The sequence below is a fragment of the Phalacrocorax aristotelis genome, chromosome 25 (genome assembly GCF_949628215.1).
Source record: "Phalacrocorax aristotelis chromosome 25, bGulAri2.1, whole genome shotgun sequence".
In the NCBI taxonomy this organism is placed as follows: Eukaryota; Metazoa; Chordata; class Aves; order Suliformes; family Phalacrocoracidae; genus Phalacrocorax; species Phalacrocorax aristotelis.
The window spans coordinates 1,776,929-1,800,522 of NC_134300.1; the positions used below are offsets into that span (position 1 = coordinate 1,776,929).

Consider the following 23,594-nt stretch of genomic DNA (forward strand, 5'->3'; position numbering starts at 1 on the left):
TCCAGGAGCTCGCTGCGAATCCCGCAGGGCGTAGCCGGCTTGCGGCTGCCCACCCATTGCGACACCGTCAGCCATGGCGGCGCGGTGCCAGGGCCTCGGGCGCCGAGCGCTTTGCCTACCAAAGAGCCGGGCGAGTTCCCGCTCCTTTGCTTTCCCTCCTTGTAATGGGGAGGAAGGTCCCGGGCGGCTCGCTATCTGTTCAGACTTGAACGTCTGGAGCGCACCGGGAGCGAGCGAGCGGGATGGGGAGGCGGCAGTGCCGGTGCCGGACCCCCAAGACACCGTGTCCCGGCACCCCGAGCGCAGCTTCCCCCTGCCCGCTGCACCGGCACAGAGCCGGGGGATGCTCCCGGTCCAGCCCCCGGCATCTCGTCGCGGATAACCCCAACCGCTGGCAGCCCACCGAGTCGTCCCCGTCTCCCCCAGGACGGGGCTGCAAAGCGCGAGCCGGGATCGATAAGTCGTTTCTCATGGGTTAATTCCCTTCCCCGCCCCCCCCCCCCCCCCCCCAAGTGGGAGACCTCACAAATTAAAATAATAATAAGATGAGGTTGGGTGAGAAGGGGGGAAAGCAAGAGACGGGTCAGGTGTGGGGAGCCGGGCCGAGGGACGGCCGCGGATGCCGGCGGCCGAGCCAAGGGGTTGGGGTGGAGGCGAGCGGCCGAACCCGGGGAGCAAGGGGGGGAATTAAAAGAAAAAGGGAGAAGCAGGATGAAAAGGGAAGGAGGAGGGAAGGGACGAGCAGAGGGGGCTCATCTAAGGATGACGGATGAGGGATGAGGATGAGGGATGGGATGAGAGGGGCAGATCAAGAGCGAGAGGATGCAGTGAACCGGAGACGGGGAGGGAGGAGGGAAGGCAGAATCGGCAGAAAAAGGATAAAAAAGCAAGAGGAGGAAAGGAAAAGGGAGAAAGGAGGCAGGAGCCAGGGTGAGGGGTGCTGGGGGCCTGTGCCGGAGCAGGATGCGGCCCCGCGCCGCTTCCCAAAGCCTCTTCAGGTCCCATTAGCGGGGATGGAAGGTGGCGGCTGCCGATCAATAGCAATCGCGCCGACAGACTCCCAGTAATAAACCCATTTCGCTCACATTTCCATGTGCCCCGGCCCCCCACCCCCGACCACAGCTGCCTCCGGGCACCGTTTTGGTTGCAGCCAGCGTCATGCAAAGCCCACGTGCCGGGCAGGATCAGGCCCTGGGGCTTCGCAGAGCCGGGACAGCGCGGCTCATCCCTCCTCCCGGCCGGGCGGGAGCAGCTCCCTCTGCCTCTCAGAGGTGCCTTTCGGGAGCCAAGGGAGGATTAACAGCACCCCAGGCAGGAATGGGGCTGGAGGAGGTTTTAATTGCCATTAAGAGGAGGCTGGGACTGGATGAAAGAGCTTTGGGGTTTTATTGCACCTGTGAATTCGGGTGGTTCCAACAGCAGCAGGCTCCCGCCGACCCGGGGGGTGCTCCCGGCCAGATCCCCGTGGGGAGCAGAGACCCCCGGGATAAACTGGGGGGGAGGGGGATGCCATAAAGAGGCCCAGGGGGGACTCGTGAGCGTGGGGTGGAGAGGACATGGGGAAATCCCCAGTGGGTCTGCAGGGCCCTCGAGGGGGGACCTCCCACGCGCCCAGCTGCACACCAGCATCCCCCCCACCCCACCGAGCCGGGCATCCCTCCCTGAAAAGGCTTTGGAAAGTCCCAGCGAGATTTTTCACACTCACACACACACACACCCCCCCCACGCCGTGTTATCCAGCCTACCGTGACCCCGGCACGCTCCGGCATCCGTCGGGGAGAGGCTGGGGCACGGCGTGATGCTGCGGTGCTTGGATGGGGAGCAGCTCCCGGGCTGCCCGTGCTGGTCCAGCTCGCCCCGGGGCAACCGCAGCGTGCGGAGCCTCATCCCCCCCTTCCCATCTCCTCTTCATCGCCTGCAGGGAAGAGCATGGGGACAGCGGTGGTCCCGGGGTGACGTGGAGTGAGTTGGGGACATGGGAGCCCCATCCCTGCCCTGGGCCCTGCTGGGGCTCCTGCGCCTCCGAGGGAGAAGGAAAAACCCCGCTGGGTTGAATATTAAACCTGTTTTTCCTTTCCCAGGGCTCCGATTGATGCCCTGCAAGGCTGGAGCCGCAGAACCCGGCAGCGGTGCCGGCCGCCGGCACCCACCGTGCCAGCACATGAGCCCCGGGAGCCGAGGGGTGCGGTGGGGACGCCCCTGCCCTGCCGTCCCCGCGAGGACGCGGAGCAGAGCACGGCTCGCCTTGCCCCAAACGCTGCGCTTCGGGAGGGAGGAAGCGAAACACGGCCGCGGGCACGGGGCAGGAGCCACCAGCTCCTCCGGGGAGGCCGGACTCTGCTCCCGTCGGATGCCATCGGCTTGGCGTAGCCACGGGGGGCTTCGCTTGGGGCACTCGAGGCCCGGTGGCGGGAGGAGCAGATGAAGGCACGCGACCCCCGGTGTGGTTTTTTGGCTCCCTGCCCTGGGAACCGGGGGACCAGCTGGGAGCGGGAGCGAGGGCAAATAACGTGGTGGCCAAAAAAAACCTGATCAATGTGGGTGAAATGGAGGAAGGGCACAGGTCAAAGCTGGCAGGTGCCCTGGCTGGTGAGGAGGAGGGGGGAAAAAAGGGGGACGAAGGGGGGAAAGAGGGGACGAAGGGGGAAAATGAGGGGATGAAGGGGGAAAATGAGGGGACGAAGGGGGAAAAGAGGGGATGAAGGGGGAAAAGGGGGGATGAAGGGGGGAAAGAGGGGACGAAGGGGGAAAATGAGGGGACGAAGGGGGAAAATGAGGGGATGAAGGGGGAAAAGAGGGGATGAAGGGGGAAAAGGGGGGGAAGGGGGGAAAGAGGGGATGAAGGGGGAAAAGGGGGGGAAGGGGGGAAAGAGGGGATGAAGGGGGAAAAGAGGGGACGAAGGGGGAAAAGAGGGGATGAAGGGGGAAAAGGGGGGGACGAAGGGGGAAAAGAGGGGACGAAGGGGGAAAAGAGGGGATGAAGGGGGAAAAGGGGGGGAAGGGGGGAAGGAGGGGACGAAGGGGGAAAATGAGGGGGGAAGGGGGGAAAGAGGGGATGAAGGGGGAAAAGAGGGGATGAAGGGGGAAAATGAGGGGATGAAGGGGGAAAAGAGGGGATGAAGGGGGAAAAGGGGGGGAAGGGGGGAAGGAGGGGACGAAGGGGGAAAATGAGGGGGGAAGGGGGGAAAGAGGGGACGAAGGGGGAAAAGAGGGGATGAAGGGGGAAAAGGGGGGGAAGGGGGGAAAGAGGGGACGAAGGGGGAAAAGAGGGGATGAAGGGGGAAAAAGGGGACGAAGGAGGGGAGAGAGGAAGAGGAGGCACAGAGGGAGGTGCAGCCCACATCCCGCTTCTCCCCCCAAGGACTCACTCCTGGGGCCAGGCTGAGGATGGGGAATCCCAAATCCCCCCCAAAAAACCTCCGCCCGAGAGGCTGCAGTACCACCCGCCCTGGGAGCCAGCACAGGGAGCGAAAAGCGAGCCATGGGGGGGAGGAAGAGCACCGGGGGGGGCTTTCCCGGCCCCGGCATCGCTCCCCCAGTGCGAGGCTTTGAACTCGGCTCTTGGCCGTGCCGGTGTTTGGGGAGGGGGGGAGCGCCTGGCCGGGAGCGCAGCCCTGGCTCCGAAGCGCGGGCAGACTCTTAATCAGCTTTGCCATCAGCTCCCGGCTCCCGTCACGAGCTGCCGGGGCCGCGTTGGAAAATTCCCGCTTGGATGTTGCTGGAAATTTCTAAAAATTAAGCTTCGCTTTTCCAGTTTGGGCTCAAATCCCCCTTATTTTTCCCTGGAAACCAGACGGCGTTCCGCCGCAGCGGAATCCTCAGCGGGGTTGGAAGGGGGCTTGTCTTCAGCACGATATTGGAAGAGCATTCGCAGTTTTCCCTTTTAATCAAGAAGCTGGAAAAGCATCTGCAAAAATGTGGTTTTTCCCCCTTATTTTCCTGGCCGCGTTCTCCCCGAGAGGGGCCTGATCCTGCGCGGGGGCCGGCAGCACCCCCGGGGCAGGGACGCCTCCTCCGGCTCCGGGACCACAGGAATTTTTTTTGCAATGCCCATTTTGGGTCAAAACCAGGACCAGTTTTGCCCAAAAATGTCTCAAATCCTCCCCAAGATTGGCCTGGGAGCGCCCGGCCAAAGCCGCCGCACGTCGCCAGCAGCAGCAAAACCAGGGTCTTGAATTCACACCTGATTGATAAGAACTGATGGAGAAATTAAAAATAAATCCATCCCCCAAACCGTGAGGATTAGCCGGCTGTCGGGACCCTGGCGCACGTGGCCTTGGAATTAATGGGTGTTTAATTAAATATATTTCTTATTAGATTAATTAGGTGTCTGAGGAAGGGAGCGGGAAAGCTCTCGCCGGGCAATTCCGTCCCTCCGAGAGCAGGGGGGGTGCTGGGGGTGGTCGGGCTCGAGCTTCAACGCCGCCGTTTGCAAGAAAATAATAATAATAATTAATAATATAGTAATTAGGAAGGCCTGGGAAGGGGACGGCCACAGGGCAGAGCCCCACGGTGCAAGCGCAGGGCCGAGAGCCAGGAGCTCCGTCTCCTAATCCCCTCCTGACACAGATCCCTTTTCTGTGCTCAGAAGTAAAATAAAAAAGGAAATAAAATAGAGCCCCCGCGCCGCCTGCCCCGGCCCCAGCGGGGTCCCCCGCGCCGCCTGCCCCGGCCCCTCCAGCCCTTCTCCGCTGGAGGAATCCTAGAAAAGGCGGCACCGTTGGCCACGGGCCTGGCCAAGGCGGAGAGAGCGGGGATTTAAGCCGGTTTTAGTCAAATTTGGTTTAAACCCAGCTTTACAAGAGCCCCGCATCCGCCCCCCCCCATCCCGCCCGGCGGCGCTTCGGGTCTTGCCGACCCCGTCCGTCCGCCCGTCGGTCCCCGCCGGGGCGCGGGGTCAGAGCCACCCGCGGCCGGGGCTGCCGGTGCCGTGGGGGTTTGGGGTGCGGGAGCGGAGGCGGCTGCGGGGTCCCCGCGGATCCTCCTCTCCCCAAAATGGAGCCACCAGCACCTCCACCGGCGACGGGCGGGTCCGGCCGCGGCCTCGGCTCTCGGAAAGGCTCGGAGAGACCCTGGTTAAGACCCGCGTCCCGGCCCCGGAGCGAGACCCCGCCAAGAACCGAGCTACCAGCAGAAATGCTTATTTAAAAGGTTTATTTAACTTTTTAATTTGAGGTAAAATACTTTTTTTTTTTTTTCTTTCAACTTCCATAACAAAATACAGAGCTATCAGATACCCCTGGAAAAAATATGTATATTATACATATATTTCTATAACATTACATCATATATATATAATATATATATGCAAACTTTTTGTTGTTTTTTTTTTTTTTTTGAAGACTTTATAGAAAGTGGAACGTCTAAAGGCACTGCACAATGGAGTATTTAAAGACTACTTTACATTGTTATGTACATATACACACACGTTCAATCCCGCTCTCCGCGGACGGACAGCTCAAGCCAACCGCGTCCCCGCCGTACGTGTATGCATCCACACTAATCCCTGCTGAATCGGTTCTAGTAAAGTCAAAGAACATGCCTCAGGAAAAGTGATTTGTTGGGTTTTTTTTCCCCTTAAAAAACAAACAAAACAAAAAAAACCACAACCCCCCCCCCCCAACCTGCTATCGGTAAATATTTTCTCCTTAAAAGCACTCTAAAAATCGAATTTTTAAACAATCTGATTACGATTATTTCAAACCACAAGAAATTCATGTTGGTTTTTTTTTAAACCCACCAGGATCCATAAGACAAAGAGGAAAAAAAAAAAACAAAACAAAACAAAAAAAAAAACAAGTTACTTTAAAAACAACAACATAATTATGGAATAAATAAAAAACAAGGGACAACCGAGCAACGGGCGGAACCTCCCGCAGGCGACGAGGGCGACGCGATCGGCCGCCCAGGTTAATGCTTCTGGAGAGGGGCTCTTCCTCCTCCTCCTCTTCCTCCTCTTCCCCCGGACTCGGGGAGTTTCGGCTCTGCAGCTCGTCCTGCCGGGCTCGCGGGGAGACGCGCGGCTGATCCTCCCTGCCCCGCCTCGATTTTTCTGTCCCCCCCCACCCCACCTTGGCGTACTGCTGGTTGTCCGATTAAAGTCTCTTTCCTACAGATTCTCTATGACTAAACAAAGCAAAAATGGTTTAAACATTAACATGCTCTTGATTAATTAATACAGGTGGACGTTGAGATTTCAACCATTTAAACTTTACAAGTTTAAATATTTTGGCACATCGGAATATATATAATTTCTTTTCATTATTTAAAATGTTATTTATAAGCGCCCTCCTCCGAGGCTGCTGCTAGGCAATGCGAAGTCTGGTCGGGGGGGGGACGGACACCCCCCCGCCTCGCACCGAGGTGACACCCCCCCACCACCACCCTGAGCCGGCGGGGATGTGGGTGACGCTGCCGGCGCGGAGATTTGGGGAGGGGTAGGGTGGGGGGAGGGGGGGGTTGCTGGCTGGCTGCCCCCCCCCGCCCCCCACCTTCCTCCGAAGCGGAGCCCATCGCCCGCAGCCGGTCACTGGTCCGTTGTCCTGAGAACCTGAGTCCTTTATCCCTGAACGCGGAGCTCCCGGTTTTGCAGTGCAATGGCTACGAAGACAACCCCCACCCCACCCACCCCCCACCCCCTTTCACCTCCCCTTCCCAAAATCGATTACAAACTTTTAAAGCCAAACAACGGTTCAACTTCTTGGGTTTTGTTGGTTTGTTTTTTTTTTTTGCCTTAAATAAAGGGCGAGAAGGGCGGTTCCCCCCTCGAAACAGGAGCGGCGCCCGCGGGCGCCGGCACTTGGGCGCGAGGGGTGGGTGGGTGGGGGGTGACGATATGCATTACTGATGGGAAAGGCCTCGTGTTTCTAATTCCTGAGTTCACTCGTTGAACCCCTTTCTCCGGGGCCGGATCGAGGGGCTCCTTCCCCGCCCACCCCCTTTTCCTCTGCGTACCGTGGAGGTCGATCCCGGCGCTGGGGGTCCGGAGCCCGGCCGGGGTAAGCGGATTGCACACACAACCCCCCTCCCCACCCCTAGAACCGCTCTGGGTACGACACACGGCGTCTCGTTTCGACGGGGCCCGACCAGCCCCATCTACCTGCCTAAATCGCGTCTGCAAATAATCTTGTGCTCACACACGCTCCCCTCCTACAACAGTTACTGAGTCCTCGACCGGAGAAATCTGCCCGCGCACGCCTCTCGCCTACGAGCGCGTGAATAATCAGCCGCTCGCTGGATACAGCTCCATCCCCATGGAGATCGGTTGTTTCCAAGCTCCTTTCAAGGAATCGTTCGGGATTCGTCCCGAAGCAGCGGGAGACAAGAGCGTTTCCTCGATGTAATCCGGAAAAAACTTAAATCAGCCTAACGAGAAACGCAGCCGCGTAGGGAAATAGCAGATTTACAGCGAAAATACAGCGAGATTTACACCGCGAACCCCGCCTCGACCCAGCCCGCGGAGGACGGCGCCCGGCGGGCACGGCCGCCCCTCCGCTCCCAAAAAACCTCCGCGAAACCCGGCCAGACGCGCCCGGCCCTCGCGCCGGCGGCTTCTGCCAATAGCCCCTGCTCGCATAAAGTGTACACGTAGTTAAGGCATGAGTCAAAGTGATAGGGGAACCAAACAAAGGAAATAAGATTTAACAAAGCTCCTGTCATTCCTTCTCTATGAACTCACCACAATCATTTCAGTGTTAATCTTCCAATCGCTCCCAACTCCACCCATACAATTAGGGGGAAAAAAAAAAAAAACCTAGGGTACATTTTAATGCGTATATTAAAGGCATTAGGTTAATTTTTTTTCCCACCCCACTCCCTTCCCTGAAAGATTTTTTTTTTTGTGTGTGTGTGTGTTTTCTCTTTTTTTTTTTTTTTAAAATATTTTGCTCATGGCTTCTGCAGTTACTTCAGAAAGGCGAAAAGGACGACTAACGTTATCCCAAAAGCGCTACCGAGATCCGCTCGCCGGGATCGCCGCTCCCTCTCCGGCGGCGTCCCACCCCTCACCGGCGACTTTCCAACTTGTGTCTCTCTGCAACCTTCCCCGATTCGCAGACAGTGCAATATTCCCCCAGCGTCCCCCCTCTACCCACCCACCCCCCAAAAAAAAAAAATACAGACGGCTTCCGAGGCTGACACACAGCACGTCTCGAACGGGCAGGAAATCCTCTCCCACCATCGCACCAGGCTCCATATATAAAAAGAAAAGGGAACTAGATGAATTCGGAGATTCCTGCTTCTATAAATACTAGAGCGTATAGAAAATAGACCGTGCCTGGAGTTCCTCCGTCCCGGTGGAGGCCTCGACCCCGCTGGAGTTCGTGCGAGGCCCGAAGCCCGCGCGCGAGGGCGGCCCGGCTTCCCTCGCCTCTCCTAATCGGAGCAAGACAACCGCGTCTCACCTGCAATTCAACAACGAAAACAAAGAACACAAAACCCCTAGTTTCTAGAATTACCAAACCAGGCTAGCCCCAGCCCCCCGCCCGCCCCCCACGCTCTGCAACCTTGCTACATAAATACACAGATGTTTTCAGCGCTGATGGACCGCGAGGCTCCCCCGGGCTTAGGTGTCGGAGGCAGCCGCGGCCGCCACGGCCTTGGGACCCGCCGCGAGGTGCGGGCCGCCCAGCGCCCCGTTCCAGTGGAGTCGGCCGTTCTGGCGCTCCTCGGGGACGTCCGCCTGCCGGTCACCGTTCCAGCGGCGCTTGAGACGCAGCTTCGGAGGCATCAGGGCATCCTCTCTCTTCTCCTGCGCTCCCGGTTCTCCGGCAGGCTCCCGGGATGATTTCTCCCCGCTGCTCTCTCCTTGCTCCTGGGATTCGTCAGGCAAGAAGCCGGCCGGGACGGGTGCCGGTGGGGCTGGGTGCCACGATGGGGCGGCTGGTCTGGCAAACACAGGCCCTTTCTCCTCTTCCAGGCTGGCTGGCAGGCCGGAGCCTTCCTCTCTCTCGCTTTTGTCTTTTCCTTTCGCCGGCAGCTCTTCGGACTCTGCCTCCTTGTCCATCACGGGCTCGACCTTGACCCGGGGAGGAGGAGTAGCTAGCTGCGGGGCCGCCGGCTCCTCAGCGCTTTCCAGTCTCTCTCTGTTTTTGCGGCCCACGGGTGGAGGCTGTAGCTTGATGGGGAACTGGGGCTGCTCCTCGAGGGGCATTTGGCACTGTAGTGGTGGCACCATGAGCGGATAGCGGGGGAAAGTCCGCGGACTCAGGTGGTAGTTGAAGACGGAGCAAGCTTGCGAATGCAGGTAGTGTTTCATTTCCTCGGGGTTAAAAGAGAAGCAGCTGCTACCTGTGAAGGGGCTGAGGCCCGGAGAGGGGCTGTAGGAGAAAAGGGTGGGCGTCAGGGACAACGCTGGAGAGATCGGGACGTTTAGGACCCCGCCGCGCCCCGGCAGAGGGGACACGGCAAAGGGGCTGTGAGGATCCGGGTAGATCCCGGGCCTGGTGAAGAGAGGGAGCATGATATCGGGCTTGCGCTTCTGGTGATTGACGCTACCGGCGCCCACGGCGTTGCGCGAGGCCATGAGATCCACGCCACGGCGCCAATCCGAGGAGCCGTCCTCCAGCTCCGGCATGTCCGGCTTCCTCTCGCCGCCGTCACCCAACGCTTCTGGGTTGGATGGGACCAGGGACCCACCGGAGAACCGACCGGGCTGGGCATCTTCGGTGGGAGAGTGGCTGTCCAGCGGTGGGAAATGGAAGCGGGACGAAGCCGTGGGGACAGGAGGAGCGCTCTGCGGCACGACACCTGGGACAGGGGCGGGAAAGAGAAAAAGAGGACGGGAGAGAGTTAAGAGCGCGGTTCCCGAGGGGGTTAAACCACAGGTAAAGAGCTTCTTTTCAGGCTGCGCCCGCAGGCGTTTGGAAGACTAACACAAAAATATCACGCGCTATCAACAATGCGGCGGACGATTAGATGGGAGGCGCCTTTCCCATCTGCTCCCTTCCCCTGCATAGCTCCGGTCTCCTCTGCCCACCTCAAAACCTCGCCACTGCTGGGGATGAATCCTCTCCTCTCTCCGCCCCGGCTGAGGTTTCGTGAACCTCCAGTACCACCGAAATAACTTCCACTTTCGGATGCCCTCCCCTGACCTCCTCGCGCTGGTTTAACCAGAAAAGGTCTCGACGACGGCGCGTTAGGAGCGGGGTTAAGCAATCGCGCTCCGACGCCACCGGCAGAAGCGCTGCCGGCGAACCTCAGGCTCTCGGGGCTGACTGAAAGTCACTGATTTGTGCTTTTCTGGGAAGACATCTCCTCTCAACGTCTCTGCCAGCTCTCGCCGGCTCCTCTTCCACCGCCGTGCCTACAGAGCCGCCTGTCTACGACTTACTCGTGCCGTATCGAGGCAAACTCCTCCACCCGCTCTCTCACCTCCACAAAGCGCCTGTTGATTCTCCCTTCCCTTCTAAAACCGCGCTAAGCGTCGAGAAAAGAAACCCGATTCCCGTGCCCCAAACAGGTTTGATATCCCAACCCCCATCCCAGCCAGAAGGAAAGAAAACAGGTTGTAATTAGACAAGTGCATTCCAGTTCTCCAAACTTCTTTTTTTAAATGCATGCCCCAGAGATAGGAGGGAGTGGCTGCAAACAGGGAAAAGGAACAGCAGTGAGCAATATTGAGCTGGAACTGCCCAGACTCGTTGCTGCAAGTAATTATAGATTTGCAGCGCAGCTTCGTACTACATCTTACACCCCCATGCTTTGGCTAAGGGCTCCTGGAGAATACATTTCCTTCTCCCCGCCGCCATAAAGGCGGCGCGTCCCACACAGGTGAAGCTGAACACCTTTATGAATATTTCTATTCTCCCGGCCCCGTTTTGGGGTCACCGTTTGCTTCGAAGACAATGCCTTGAAATCGCGTTTACGCTCGCGCCCGGCCAGGACTCCCCCAGGGGCGGGGAGCGACGCAGGTCGCTTCGACTGCCAAGATCAACGAGCAGCCACCGCCGTACGTAGGCACAGGCTACACGAGCACCGATGAGAAATACTCTTGCCCACACGTAACCTGTTTTTCTCAGCCGCCGGGGTTTCAGAGTCAACATTCAAACCCCACTTTCCCCTGCTCTCTCTCCCTGCTAGACGAATCTTCAAGGCTTCCCCTGGGGCGCTCTTCACGAGGTGAGAACTAAGCGCACGGTGCTGTGAGAAAGGCTAGCTCAGGCGCCTCCGCGTTCGCGCTCCCTTTGCTGCGGAGAGTTGGCCGTCTCGGGCCTCGCCGTAATGACTTCCAGAAGGGCTTTTAGGCTGTGCGTGCCTCTTTTTTTGATGGACTCGATGGCCGCTAATTTCCCTGGTTGCCTGGTGGCTGTGCAGTCGTGGAGGCGATCACCCCAGCTGTAGGAATCCAGCTACGGGGTGGGGGGGGACTCAACTCCACCAAAAAGGACCTTGTGAACAAAGGACCCTCTTCCAAAGAAACCACAGCAGTACTGCTGACTCTGGGACAGATCCAGAGCGAGCTCCTGCTCCCGGCAAGAGACTCAAAGGCCTTTTAGGACGAGAAAGGAACAATTACGCTCCGTTCCCAAACTCTTTTTTGTTAGCCTGAACGTCAGCACGCTGTTCTGCCGCAGGGAGAATCGAGAAATACCTGTGATTTTAGTCAAACTCTGGCGAGTTACTACTCTTTGGAGCACTGCTCTGCGCTCGCTATTACATCCGTCTGAACTCTAGGCAGAAGTCGGTTAAGAAAAAGCTCTTTTTGGTACAAAAGGAGCAGAACTGAAGTAAACAAGGGGCCTTGGCAGAAGCAGGGAGGAGAGCAAACTGTTGTTAAGCTGCGAACTCTCTGATAGCGCTCACATGCACGCCTGGCCGTGCACCTCTAAGCTCCTTGTCACGAAGGGTCACATTTATATGGCACCATAAACTTACGTTAACAAGCATGTGAGTGAGGCAAGGTCCCTGCAACAGAACTAAGACCTTCTTATCCCAAGGACACCCACCCCCGCCGAGAGCAAAGCAAAGCAAACCCGCGGCGCCCGTAAGGACAGGCCAACGAGCAAGCTCGGGTAGGAAACCAAAATGCCTCCAGTCTCCCCTGAAGACAACCGCAGATGCGTCTGTGAGAAACCCGAGGGAAAGAGCGCTCCAGATAAGGCTTTATCAACGTCCAGGCATTCCCACTGCAGCAGCAGTGATTGCCCCCGCAGTCTTTCAAGCGTAGGAGATAACTGAGGGGGGATCTGCAGAGGCTGCGGGGTCGGTCCCGGCCCCGCTGCGCACCCCAGGAGCGGGGCCGGTTAAAAAGAGCTGCCCCGACCCCGCACTCACCGTTAGGCCGAATGTTAATGAACGGGTAGTTGGGCATCACCAGCTTGTTGAAGTTGAACTTGTAGGTGAACCTTTTGCCTTTTGTCTTGTGGAGAATCCTCTTGTTGTAATAGTATCTGTTAGGGAAAGGTACGGAGATCGATCAAAGCACGCGGTGATCTGTTTAAAGGTCTCGTTTCTTTCAGCGCCATCAACACCCACCTACAAAAATGAAGCTCCCCAGAGAATTTATGTTATTAGTAGGAGAAAATATTAGTCGATCGGGAAGTTTCCAAACGACACCCACACCCTTTTACAACACGTTTTTAGCAGCAGGTTTCCAACCGTTTTACAGACCATTACGTTCCTTAGAACGTGTGGGAAAAGGTGAGCTCCTGAAGGGAAGCGAAAGCTGGACAACAGGCCCAGCCTGTACACGCTGTTCTCGCCCCTGTCCGAACTGGGACCGGTGCCGCGGACTGGGGGCGGGGGTCTCGCGCAAGCATCCCACACGGCGCTTGGTGCTACCTCCCTACGGCCGGCCCCGCGAGCGCCCCGCGGCAAGACACGGGCTGCGGCTGCCAGGGCGACGCGACAGGACCGAGGAGAGGAGGGGAAAGTTCAGGTGAAGCTCTGCTGAGACACAGAGCCTGAAAGGGGGGGGGAAACGTGTGCCTGGGCTGCGGGAGAATAAAACTCAGTGCCACAATGGAGTGGAGCAAAAGGGACCAAATTAACCAGGTAGCCTCAGATTTCCTTTTTATTTCTGCAGTCTTCAAGGTGCTGGGTATCGTAACAGCGTACAGGGCATCGGGTTGGAAATCAGGAGAGCTGGTTTCTGCTGCTCCCGTGCCCGCGAGCAAGTTGCTTCCCTTCTGTTCACCCATTTTGCACCTTTGGATTAAAAACACTCCCTCTCCTTTGCAGGCACTGCGGAGGGCGGGTGCTCGCAGCCAGCCCGGACCGCCGGCCAGCCTCCCCTCCTCACCTCCGCGGCGCCAAACGAAGGCAGAAGAACTCGGCCACGGACGGAGACAGCGGGTCTAATCCCCACCGCAGCCTCCTCCCCGCTTACACCACCCCTGTTTGTCCTCAGCCTCCTAATGCTGGTGTACAAACAAAGGTGTTACACACGGATCGGCCGCTGTTCTCTGCACTCGGGAGGGAGATTAAGGCAGGGTGCCTGGCGCCGCAGCGTGCACCAAAGCAGGGCCAGCCCCCAGCAGCAGGAGGAAGGAGCCACAGGTCCCGAGCTGAAGCGGCTGCCGATACCCTCAGCGCTCTCGCACTCGACATCAAGATGCCGAGACATGATCAGCGTTAGCAGGTGGAGGCTATTTTCCACTCCCATGCACCAATTACAGCCTCGGTGCCATTCAATTTATTGTTTCCTTCCTGTTCCAGTATGAGACACTCGTGTTTGCTGCCTTGTTTGTCTTTGTCAGCTCCACCCAGGAGGTATCAGAGGGCATAAGGCAGCGAAGTCCATGTTACAGACTGATAATGCCAGGACCTGTCAGGAACCCAGCCACTCCTGCAGGTGACAGGCTTGAAAACCTGAAATACTTCAGAGGGTCGCGCTAGTTATCCACTGACTGCCTTCAAAATACACAGCGATAACTGGAAACCAAACCAAACCCTATGGAAGGGTCTAAATAAGAGGGGAAAGTTGTTTTGGAGGCTTTGGAGTTGTGAAGTGCCCAGTGAGGAGCACTGAGCCCCTCCCTCACGCGAGGGGACGCTGGTGGTGCCCTTAAGGATACCCAAATTTGTGCCGTCAGGGCTCGGGAACATGCGGTTTCATGTTTAGGGACACATGATTTGTGTCACCCCGGGCCGCTGGCGCCGAACCTCTGCCTCACGCGCGGATTTCGCGGTAAAGAGGCAAGTAGGAACGATGATGGAAAAGGGAGTCGCTTCCTCTGAAACGGTCCCCTTGACGGCGCGATAACAGAGGAACACCTCTGGTTTCCTCCCACACCTTCATTGCTCAAGCCAGCAGCAGCAATGGAAGCTGAGAAAAGAGGCAGAAAAGCTCCCCTGAAGGAAGCCGTCCTGATAATAACAACCTGAACTTAGAGGTGTGAATCTACACCGTGACGCAGAACACGGCACGGTGAACCCGGGACACCCTCCCCTGTCTGTCTCATCACACCCAAGCACAGTCAGCCCTACCCAAGCGATCTGGCATCCCAGAACTCCAAATTTCATACAAACCTCCCAGAAACGCAGGTGCCACCCAATCAGGGACTGAATAGCTACAGTCGGACGCCCAAGTGAGGCGGGGAAGGATGGGAGGAAGGCTCGTTACGAGTCCCTCACCCCCACGGACACTTCTGCTCACCTGAGAGCCCGGCTCAGCTTGTCGTAGTTCATCTGGGGTTTGCATTTTCTTCTCCCCCAGAGCCGAGCCACTTCGTCAGGGTCCTTGATGACGAACTCCCCGTACTCGCCCTGCTGCCAGGCGATGACATGGCGAAACTCCTCCTTCTGCAGCAGCTCCAGGATGAAATGCCATAACTGGATCTGCCGGGAGCCGGGGCTCGACTCGGTCTTGTAAGCCCACTCTGGGAAATGATAACCTTGGAAAGGGCCAAAAAAACCCCAGAAAAAAAGTCAGACAGCGACAGCTCGCAACCGCCAAGCTCTGCGGCGGATTTATCGTGTTTTCTCCAGAGCGAGACCGCAGAGCATTGCTGGGGGCTGTAATTCTGTTAAACATGCAATGTGAAAGCAGAGAAACCCAGCTCTCCTACTCTGCTGCTCGTTTTCTCGCTCGTTTTAGCCCCCTCTTCTTGGAGAATCCCCAAACTACACAAAAAACAAAAATGGTAAAACCAAAAGGGACGTCAGCGTGCGAAGAAGCAGAAAAGAGCCCAAAAGCTTTAGACATTGCTACGGTTTGGACTCCAGGTGGCTGAAATAAGGCAAATAATCCCCGTTCGAGCATTTGGCGTGCTGATGGCGGGGGGGGAGAGGGCGGCGAGCTCTCAGCCGCTCCAGCTCCCCCTTATTTCGGAGCACGGCAGCTCGCTCCAGCTTCGACTGCGCCGGCAGATGTTTCTGAGCGACTGCCAAGTTTGGCTTTCTCAGAATAGTTTCCCAGCACAACTACGAACGCGAAGGGTGGGGGTTTTTTTTGGGGGGTTATTTTTTTCTTCCCCCCACCCCCACCCCCCAAAATCATCACGGCCACAATTTCAGGCTCTGGCAGCGTGGAAGAAACCGCATCACGCTCCAACGCCACCCACACCGCTATCGCATGCTGCGACGGAGACAAAACCAGGCACGAGCCGTACCAGACCGGAGCCGGGGGGGGGGTGGTGGGGGTGAGGATCCACCTCAGAGATCCCAAATCCTTACAAATAAAACACCTCCAGGAAGATTTATCGGCATATTAAACCCGGCGTTCTTAAAAACTCGCCGACCGCGAGACGTCTGATCGATCCTCACTCACACGCGGCTTTTGCCCGCGTACGAGAGCTTTTAGGAGAGGTGGAATTAATCCCGCCTGAGCTCCTTTATCCTGGGAAAAGAATTCGTAACAGCTGAACAACTCAGCCTTTAGACTTCCTTACCTCCTCCTCCTTCTGGCTTATCCACAATGCTGCAGCCTGCTTTCATTTTCTCCCTCCTGCTGACTGCGAAACACAAGGAAATCGGCATCAGCGACATCGACGTGCCGTTAACACAACCGGCAACTCGGTATTGCTCTCGAGAGGCCACCTCGAGCTGAAACCCTGCCCGGGATCCTCCCTGACCGTAATCATCCCCATCCCTTTTTTCCTCCCCGCCGCAAAAAAAAAAAAAAAAAAAGAGAGAAAAAAAGACGGCGTTTAATCCCTGCCTCGCCGTTAAAGCCGGCGAACGCAGCGCGGCGGGGCCGTCAGACAGACAAAACAAGCCAAACACAGTTTGTCTTCTGTTACTAGACGGGTTCCGCTGCCAAAATACACAAGCTGCTGAGCTCGCTCCGATGTACCAGGGAGGGAAAAGGCGGCGGGGGGGGGGGGGAATAAAATCCCGGCTCCCGATCCCGGCTGGAAACGGCACATCTGATTCCAATCGCTTTAGGTGGGCTCGGCTCAACGCCGTACCTCGGAAATCAAGCGGGGGGTGCGTGTGTGTCGCTTGTGTGTCCGCCCCCACCCCGGCGCCCCGTTTTCCCTTGGCGCTGGGCGGGGGAGGGGTTAGCGGCGGCAGCCACCGGCTCCTCGGGAGCGCCCCCCCGACCCCCCATGGCCCCGGTGTCCCGACGAGCCCCCCCGGAGGAACCGTCCCGTCCCCGCCGGCTTTTCCAGCTTTGATTTTTTTTCCCAGCTTTGAAATGTTCAAAGCATGTAAATGGCTGCCGGGAGGAGACGAGGCGCCGAAGCGGCGGCGGCCGGGCCCGGGGCTCCCGTTACGAGCCCCGCCGCCGCCCCCTCCCGCCGGCCTGCCCCGGCCTGCCCCGCCGCTCCCTCCCCTGCCCCGGGCGGGGCAGCGACGGCTCCGCCGCTCCCCCCCCCCGTTACCGAGGCTCGCCCTCCCCACGGCCACAGGGATCCGTACGCCCCACCGACCTCCTACAAAGCGCCCCGTTACCGGGAGGGCTCCCCGCTTCTCCGAACACCCCTACTCCAAGCGCCTCCCGGTAACCGGGGGTGGGGGGTGGGGGATGGGCTCCCCGTTTAGCCCCCCCAAAGAACTCCGATGGACGCCTCCCACCACCCCCAGCACAGCCGCCAAAGGGCTCCGCCTCACCGAGGGGCTCCCGGTTACCGGGGGCAGCCGCGCCGTGCCCCCCGCCCCCGCCGCCGCCGGTAACGGGCGCCCTCGGCCCCCGCGTCGCCAACAGCCGGCCCCGCGGGCACCGGCGCGATCGATGCTGCGCGTCCGGGGCGTCCCCCGTCGCAGGCCGGGAGGAGGCGGCGGTTGGGCCGCGCCCGGTACCGGGACCCACCTGCGTGGGCGGCGGGGGGGTGCGGAGAGCGGGTCCGGCGGGTGGAGCGGGTGCGGTGGGGCGGCGGAGGGCGCCCAGGGCGCGGTGCCGATGCGGGGTAACGCGCCGCTCGCCTCGCTGCTGCCGCCGCCGCCGCCGCTGCCTCCCCCGCACGGCCGCCGGAACCGGAACCGCCGCCACCGCCCACACACTTCCGGGCACGCTCACACGCGCTTCCGCTTCCGGCCCGGCGGTCGGCGGGAGCGCGCACGCACGTACGCACGGCCACGCCTCTCCCGCCCCGCCTCCGCCCCGCCCCGGCGCTGCGACGGGCAGCGGCGGGGGACAAAAGAGGGCGGAAAGCGAAGGGGCCTGCGGGTGTGAAGGGATCCAGCTCTGCAGGGATCCAGGTATCGGGGACTCAGGTGTGCGGGGAGGGTCCAGCTGTGCAAGGGTCCCTCTTTACGGGGATCCAGCTGTGCGGGGATCCAGCTGTGCGGGGAGGGTCCAGCTGTGCAAGGATCCAGCTGTGCAAGGGTCCCTCTTTACTGGGATCCAGCTGTGCGGGGATCCAGCTGTGCAGGGAGGGTCCAGCTGTGCAAGGATCTAGCTGTGCAAGGGTCCCACTTTACCGGGATCCAGCTGTGCAGGGGTGTTACAGTATAGGGATCCAGCTGTGTGGGGACCCTGGTGTGTGTGGCTCCAGTTTTGTGTGGATCCATCTGTGCAAGGCTCCCACTTTACTGGGATCCAGCTGTGCAGGGATCTCGCTGCATGGGGATCCAGCTGTGCACAGGGGTGACTGTATGGGGATCCAGCTGTGCAGGGATCCAGCTTTGCGGGGATTCAGGTGGGGGGGGTCCGGGGGGTGTGTGTCCAGCTGTGCAAAGATTCAGCTGTGCAAAGGGTCCCACTTTACCGAGGTCCAGCTGTGCAGGGGTGTGACTGTACAAGGATCCAGCTGTGCAGGGTTCCTGCTTCCTGAGGATCCACTTGTGCATGGGTGTGACTGTATGAGGATCCAGCTGTGCAAGGATCCAGATCACCAGGGACCCACTGTGTGGGGATCCAGCTGTGCCAGGGTGTGTCTGTACCAGGATCCAGCGGTGCAGGATCCAGCCCCATGGGGACTGGGGCTGTATGGGGGGGGCCGGCTGTGCAGGATCGGGCCCTGGGGCATGGGCAGCTTGGGGGGTGCCCACGCTCTGGGGAGGGGCCATGCCGTGACCGGCACAGAGCCATGGGTTCTGTTCCCTCCGCCCCCGCCCCGTGGGTGCTGGGCCCCCCCTACCCGCCCTGTGGGTGCTGGGACCCCCCTGCTCCCCCACCCCAGCCCTGAGCATCACCCTGTGCCCCCCAATTTTGAAACACAAATGTGTTTCCCCCCATCCCCATCACCCAGAGCCCCCCACTCCGCTGCAGGAAGGGCAGCCCGGGACCCTCAGCCAGCTGCAGCACCCCAACACCCCTGGGTGCCCCCGGGGGGGACTTTGGCCCCCATAAATTCACCCCCACCTCACCTTCACCCACCTTTATTTGAGTCACGAGTGAGCCAATGGGTACTGGTAGGGGTTTGGACCCCCCCTCCAACCTGCCCCACACCCCCATCCCCACTGGGCTGCTCTTGGGTGTGGGGAAAGGGGATGTGGCAGCCCCCGGGGACGCTGCTCCCCGTCCCCCGAGTCCTGCTCCGCTCCCCCGGCGGAGATGGGGGGGACACACACGTGGAGCAGGGAGGGGGCAGGAGGAGACCCCACATCGGGGACACGAGTGTCCGTCGGTCCATGGCACTGTGCGGCGGCCGCTCCTGCCCGCTGCCGTGAGTCCTCGGCGGTCCTTGTCGTCCCGCTCGGGGGCAACGTGGGGACGGAGCTGGGGTCCCTCGGGGTGGTGGGATGAGGACAGAGCCCCCCCGGTGCCGCATGGACGAGGCACCGGTGGGACTCACTGGCCGCGGTGGGTTAGGCGAAGGGCTTGGCCCCGCTGTCCGCGCCTGCCTGCACCTCGCTGTAGATGGTGGTGGGGTGGTTTTGCTGCGTGGGGGCAGAAAATAGGGAGAACACCCCCCTGAGCCGCTGGCCCTTTGGCAGGGGGACGGTCGTGGCCCTTCCCCAGCCGGGACAAGTGCCCCTGGAGACATGGTGGCCCTGGAAAGCACCCTTCAATGCCCCCTCCCCATCCACCCCCTCCCCAGTGAAGCACGAGGAGCTTCAGAGCAATGCTGGGAGCTGCTTCCAGGGTGATGGGGCTGAGGAAGGAGGCTGTGCCCCCCAGCTCTGGGGACTTTGGGGACATGGAAGGACCCTTGGCCTCAGCACCTGGAGGGAAGGGCTGGAAGCCGGAGCCCAACCCTGGCACGAGCCGAATTCGGCCCCAGCATTGCCGTGCAACGGGACAGGAGCCGAATTTAGCCCCGGCCTCCCCAGCCTCACCTCCTCATATGCCTCCGGGGGAGTTCTTATCTGGATCTTGGCGTACTGCGGCTCCATCGGAGCATCCTCGCTGGGCAGGGGGGCGGTGGTGGCTGCGGGGAGAGGAGCAGGCAGGGGTGAGCCGAGGGGTGCCGGAGGGGGAGCCGGGCTGTGGGGAAGGGGGGTACGGAGCCGCCCTGCTCCAGGCAGGGCAGGCAGGAGCAGGCAGAGCCACAGCGAAGGAAAAAGCCATTTCCCTCTTTCCCAGCTCTGTTTGCTGAGGAATCCCGGCTGCGAGGACACAGCCGTGACCTGGCAGCGCCTACCTCTCTCTGCTGCTTTCTTCTTCCTCTTCTTCCTCCAGCACCAGGTGATGCTGAGCAGGACTACCAGAGTCATTCCCAGCAGCACCAGGCACACATACCACCTCAGCCAGCTGTGCTTCTCTGTGGGCACAAGCTGTGGTGGGTGCCAGGACCCCCCCGGATGGGTGGGACGGGGTGCTGGGGGGGGGGGGTTTACCCTGCTGCTGGCACAGGGTGTCCAGGCAGATGGAGACGTTCCGCTCCCAGATGGGATTTCGGGCCACGCAGGTGTAGCAGGAGTTGAAGGCGGTGGCGGGCACGGCCAGGAGCAGTGTCCGTTTGTCCTCACGGAGCTCTCCCCATTCCGCCCAGAGGGAGCTGCCGAGCTGCCAGGCAGCCTCAGCACCGCTGCCGTCCGGCACCCGGCACTGCAGGGAGACGTTGCACCCTTGGGTGCTGGAGGAGAGCAGCTGGTGCTGGATCTCCGGCGCTTGCACCGGCCCTGTTCAAGGTGCAAAGAAACGCTGTCGCAGGAGCCAGCCTGCCCAGGGCCACCCCGAGGCCACCCCGAAGCCACCCCAAGGACACCCTTGGTCGCCCAGGGAGGGCGAGCTGGGCCGGAGGGGCAGCAAGAGGGCATGGGAAGGGGAAGCGCAGGTGGGGGTGGATCGCAGTTACTCATAAACCTTAGGAAAATCCCCGTGACAGATGCTCAGCAGCAAGAGCAATTTCTCTTCCCCTTTCCTGGGCCCTGATAACTCTGGGTGTAGAAGGGCTTTATCACCTCTTCCGCAGGCTGGTCCCACCGGGGCTGTAAACCTGTCTCCACCACCCACTGCTCTGCAGCCGCTCACCGTAGACGGAGAGGCTGAAGGACTGATCCTCCACCAGCGCTGGGTGCAATATAATCCGAGCCCCGTAGACCCCGCTGTCGCCCCGCTCCAGGGCCCTGATCTTCAGCGCCGTCTCGCTGAACATCTCCAGCCGCTCCTTGAACCGGTCCTTGGGGTCTGGGCGCTTGAAGCCGCTGGGGCCGAACTCTGCCACTTGAATGGTGGTGCCGGCGCCGGATGAAAAGCTCCACTCGATCTCCTTCACCTTCTTGTTGGGGGGCAGAGTTGGGGAGAGCAGCACGGACCCCCCCAGGACGCCGTTCACCTGCTGGGGCTGGGTAACCTCAGCACCTGGCCGGGACAAGGATGATCTGGAGGTTGGAGAACCCCAGCAGACCCCCCCCGCCATTCCTGCCCACAGACCTCGCTCGAGGTACCCATGGGCATCTGCCCGCCTGTGCCTTAGTCATGGGAGCGCAGCGCCCACCTTGAGATGATTCATTTAATCCTACACCCATCACACCCCTGCCAGCATCCCCATCGGCCGGGCACCACGCGTGGGGCTGGGCACCCCTGGGTGCTCATGGTACCTTCCCAGCATCGTCCTGTGCTGTTCCAGTGTCACCCCACGCTGCGCACGGGTCGACCCCATCACGGGGACTAGCCAGGGCTTCACGGAGAGGATGAGGATGCTCTCCCCGTGGTGCCTGCGCCCGAGTGGGGCTCAAACCGAGGCGGGCTTGAGGTTAAATCTTCAGAAAAGTCCCCACAGGTCGCAGTGGGGGGAGGTACCCCCCGCTCAGGGACGTGGGGTAGCTCAGCGCTGAGCTTTTGAGGTGCAGCTTCCGATTCCTGGGGCGAGATGCTCCCACCAGCAAAGCCGCCCGCACCGGGGGATGTGGCTCCGAGATGCTGACGCAGCCTCCCCCCGGAGCGGGATGGACGGACAGACGGCCGCGTCCACACACCGCAGGGCTTCTCCTGCACCCTCGCTTGCAGGCTGCTCGTTTCCTACGTGCTTCGTGCATCGGGGCTGGCTCTGGCCTCTCCCCCACTCTTTGCAGCCGCTTTGGTTTGCAGAGAGGAAAGCGAGGTTGGGGGAACCGCACGGCCAGCCCGTAGCCGGCAAACCACACGCACCGTCGCAGCGTTGAGCGGTTCATCGCCCCGTCACGCGAGCGTGGCCGTGGATCCCCCCGCCCCCCCCCCCCCCCCCAGCCCTGCCCCGACCCCAGTTCTGGGGACGCGCTCCCCTGGGGAGGGGTTTCAGTTTGGGTACCGCCGCGATGCTGGGGTTCAGCAGCCGTGTGCGGTGATGGGGAGCAGGGTGGTGGTTGAACGTCAGGCAGCACCCAGCCCCTGCCCACTCATTGCACCCATCGAGCTTTTTCCAGGTACCCCTGACGGCTGCAGGATGTGGGTACCGAGCGGTGATGCTGCAGCAAGGCTGGAGCAGCCTGGGGCCAAGCCACCCTTCGGCCTCCCTCTTCCTCCTCACGGAAACATGCAGGCAAACAAAGAGGGAAGATCGCCCCTCCTTTCCTTCCTCCATAACTCGCCAAAGTGAATTTTCCCTTTTCCTATCGCCGGTTGGCTGAGCCGAGCGTGCCCAGCGGCAGCCACGGAGCAGAAGAAGAAGCAAACGGCCCCAGGCGCTGGCCTTGGGCTCCCAGCTCTGCCAGGGACAGTAAACCTCTCCAGAGCTGATTTATGCCGGCAGTAAAGCGAGGAGGGGAGGCCGAGCAATGTCCCGCATCGTTTCTCCCATCGGCTGCAAAAAAGCAGCCCCGGCTCGCCCCGGCCCACCCCGCAAAGAACCACCGGTGCATCATTCCCGGCTCCTTTGCAGAGGGAAAAGCCTGTTCTCACCCCTAATATTTCATGTATTTTCTAAACCGCCGGGGCCAGTGTTCATTTTACAGCTGGGACCCACACCCCAGCTCGCTCTCACCGTCGCTGAGAAATGGGGTTCACTAATAAGTGGGGATCGCAAGCATTGGGACAGCCGTGGCCCCCTCCCGGCACGGCTGCTGCCCTCCCCTCCTGCCTACCTGCCACCAGGAGAAGCGAGGTCAGCAGCCAGGGGACGCGGGGACGCGGGCGGCCGGATGACATCCCCATCGCTTCAACGCTGCGTGCTCAGAAGCCTCGATCTCAGCTCTCTGTACCGGCTTGGAGGGAGTGAACATGCAAATCTACCCACATAGAGCAACGCACCTTCCCAGGGGAGTGGCGACGCGAGGACCCCATGGGGACACCGCGGGGGATGCCACAGGCCGTGGGGACCTCGGCCTCCTGTTGCACCAAGGGTTTGGTGCTGGTCCCTGCAGTGTCCAAGCTGATCCGTGAGGCTCCGGCCCTTGCTTTATCTCTGGAAAGGAGGTGCAATAAAGGAAGGAGCCGGATGCTGGGTGCTGTTGCCGGCTGCTGGGTAAATAACACCAGCTGGGTTGGCTGCCTGCGTGGAGCCCAGCACACCTGGGATGAGGAGGAACCCTTAGTCCCCACCACAGGGCCAAGCTGGGGTGGCCGCTCCTCCCAGAGAGGGGAGAAAGTTGCCTTGGAAATGTCCTGGTCGGGCTCCCAGCACCGAGGATGTCCCATCCCCTACCCCGAGGCGGTGTTTCCCACTCACGACTTGGCTGGTTTCTCCCTTTGAGCAGTAAAATCTTTTTCTTGAGAAGCTTTCGCTGAACCAGAACCCCCACAGCAGCAGCGGAGGACACGTAAAAGAGGTGCAAGTCTCTGGGGGACAGCCCAGTCCTGTCGCCGCAGCTGTTGTCACCCCTCGGGGCTCCCACCGTGTCCTGGCTGTGACGGAGAGTCAGGCTGTGGGAGTCCCCCAGGTTTCGGGGGTGTGGGGCGGGGCGGG

At 60.3% G+C, this 23,594-nt stretch overlaps 3 protein-coding genes and 1 long non-coding RNA gene across 6 annotated transcripts in view; 1 reads left to right on the plus strand and 3 right to left on the minus strand.

Moving 5' to 3' along the window:
- Positions 1 to 5,137: 5,137 nt before the first annotated feature.
- ETV3 (ETS variant transcription factor 3) lies at positions 5,138 to 17,389 on the minus strand. Of its 3 annotated transcripts, none has more exons than XM_075075228.1 (5): positions 17,195 to 17,389; positions 15,831 to 15,893; positions 14,597 to 14,834; positions 12,274 to 12,389; positions 5,138 to 6,126 (listed from the first exon to the last, which is right to left on the minus strand). In XM_075075228.1, the coding sequence occupies exons 2-5, from the start codon at positions 15,874 to 15,876 to the stop codon at positions 6,110 to 6,112; spliced, it is 417 nt and encodes a 138-aa protein (XP_074931329.1). In that variant the 5' UTR covers positions 15,877 to 15,893; positions 17,195 to 17,389; the 3' UTR covers positions 5,138 to 6,109. The 3 variants fall into 3 exon arrangements, with proteins under 3 accessions (XP_074931329.1, XP_074931327.1, XP_074931328.1); XM_075075226.1 differs by lacking the exon at positions 5,138 to 6,126 and adding an exon at positions 7,610 to 9,747 and having other exon boundaries at positions 17,195 to 17,387; XM_075075227.1 differs by lacking the exons at positions 5,138 to 6,126; positions 17,195 to 17,389 and adding exons at positions 7,610 to 9,747; positions 16,996 to 17,156.
- Positions 17,390 to 17,481: 92 nt separating this feature from the next.
- On the plus strand, positions 17,482 to 23,405 carry LOC142048406 (uncharacterized). Its single transcript, XR_012657468.1, has 2 exons — positions 17,482 to 17,598; positions 17,666 to 23,405. It is a non-coding gene; the product is annotated as an uncharacterized LOC142048406 (long non-coding RNA).
- Positions 18,691 to 23,538, minus strand: LOC142048404 (SLAM family member 5-like). The gene is made up of 6 exons (XM_075075235.1): positions 22,774 to 23,538; positions 20,744 to 21,073; positions 20,107 to 20,391; positions 19,911 to 20,030; positions 19,606 to 19,697; positions 18,691 to 19,206 (listed from the first exon to the last, which is right to left on the minus strand). Exons 1-6 carry the CDS (start codon positions 22,841 to 22,843, stop codon positions 19,135 to 19,137), a joined length of 969 nt encoding a protein of 322 aa, XP_074931336.1. The 5' UTR covers positions 22,844 to 23,538; the 3' UTR covers positions 18,691 to 19,134.
- KIRREL1 (kirre like nephrin family adhesion molecule 1) overlaps positions 20,073 to 23,594 on the minus strand; it is a 49,196-nt gene continuing 45,674 nt past the window's right edge. Inside the window, exon 16 of the transcript XR_012657466.1 lies at positions 20,073 to 20,087. The gene's annotated coding sequence lies outside the window, so the exon portion shown is untranslated. The remainder of the gene's footprint in view (positions 20,088 to 23,594) is intronic.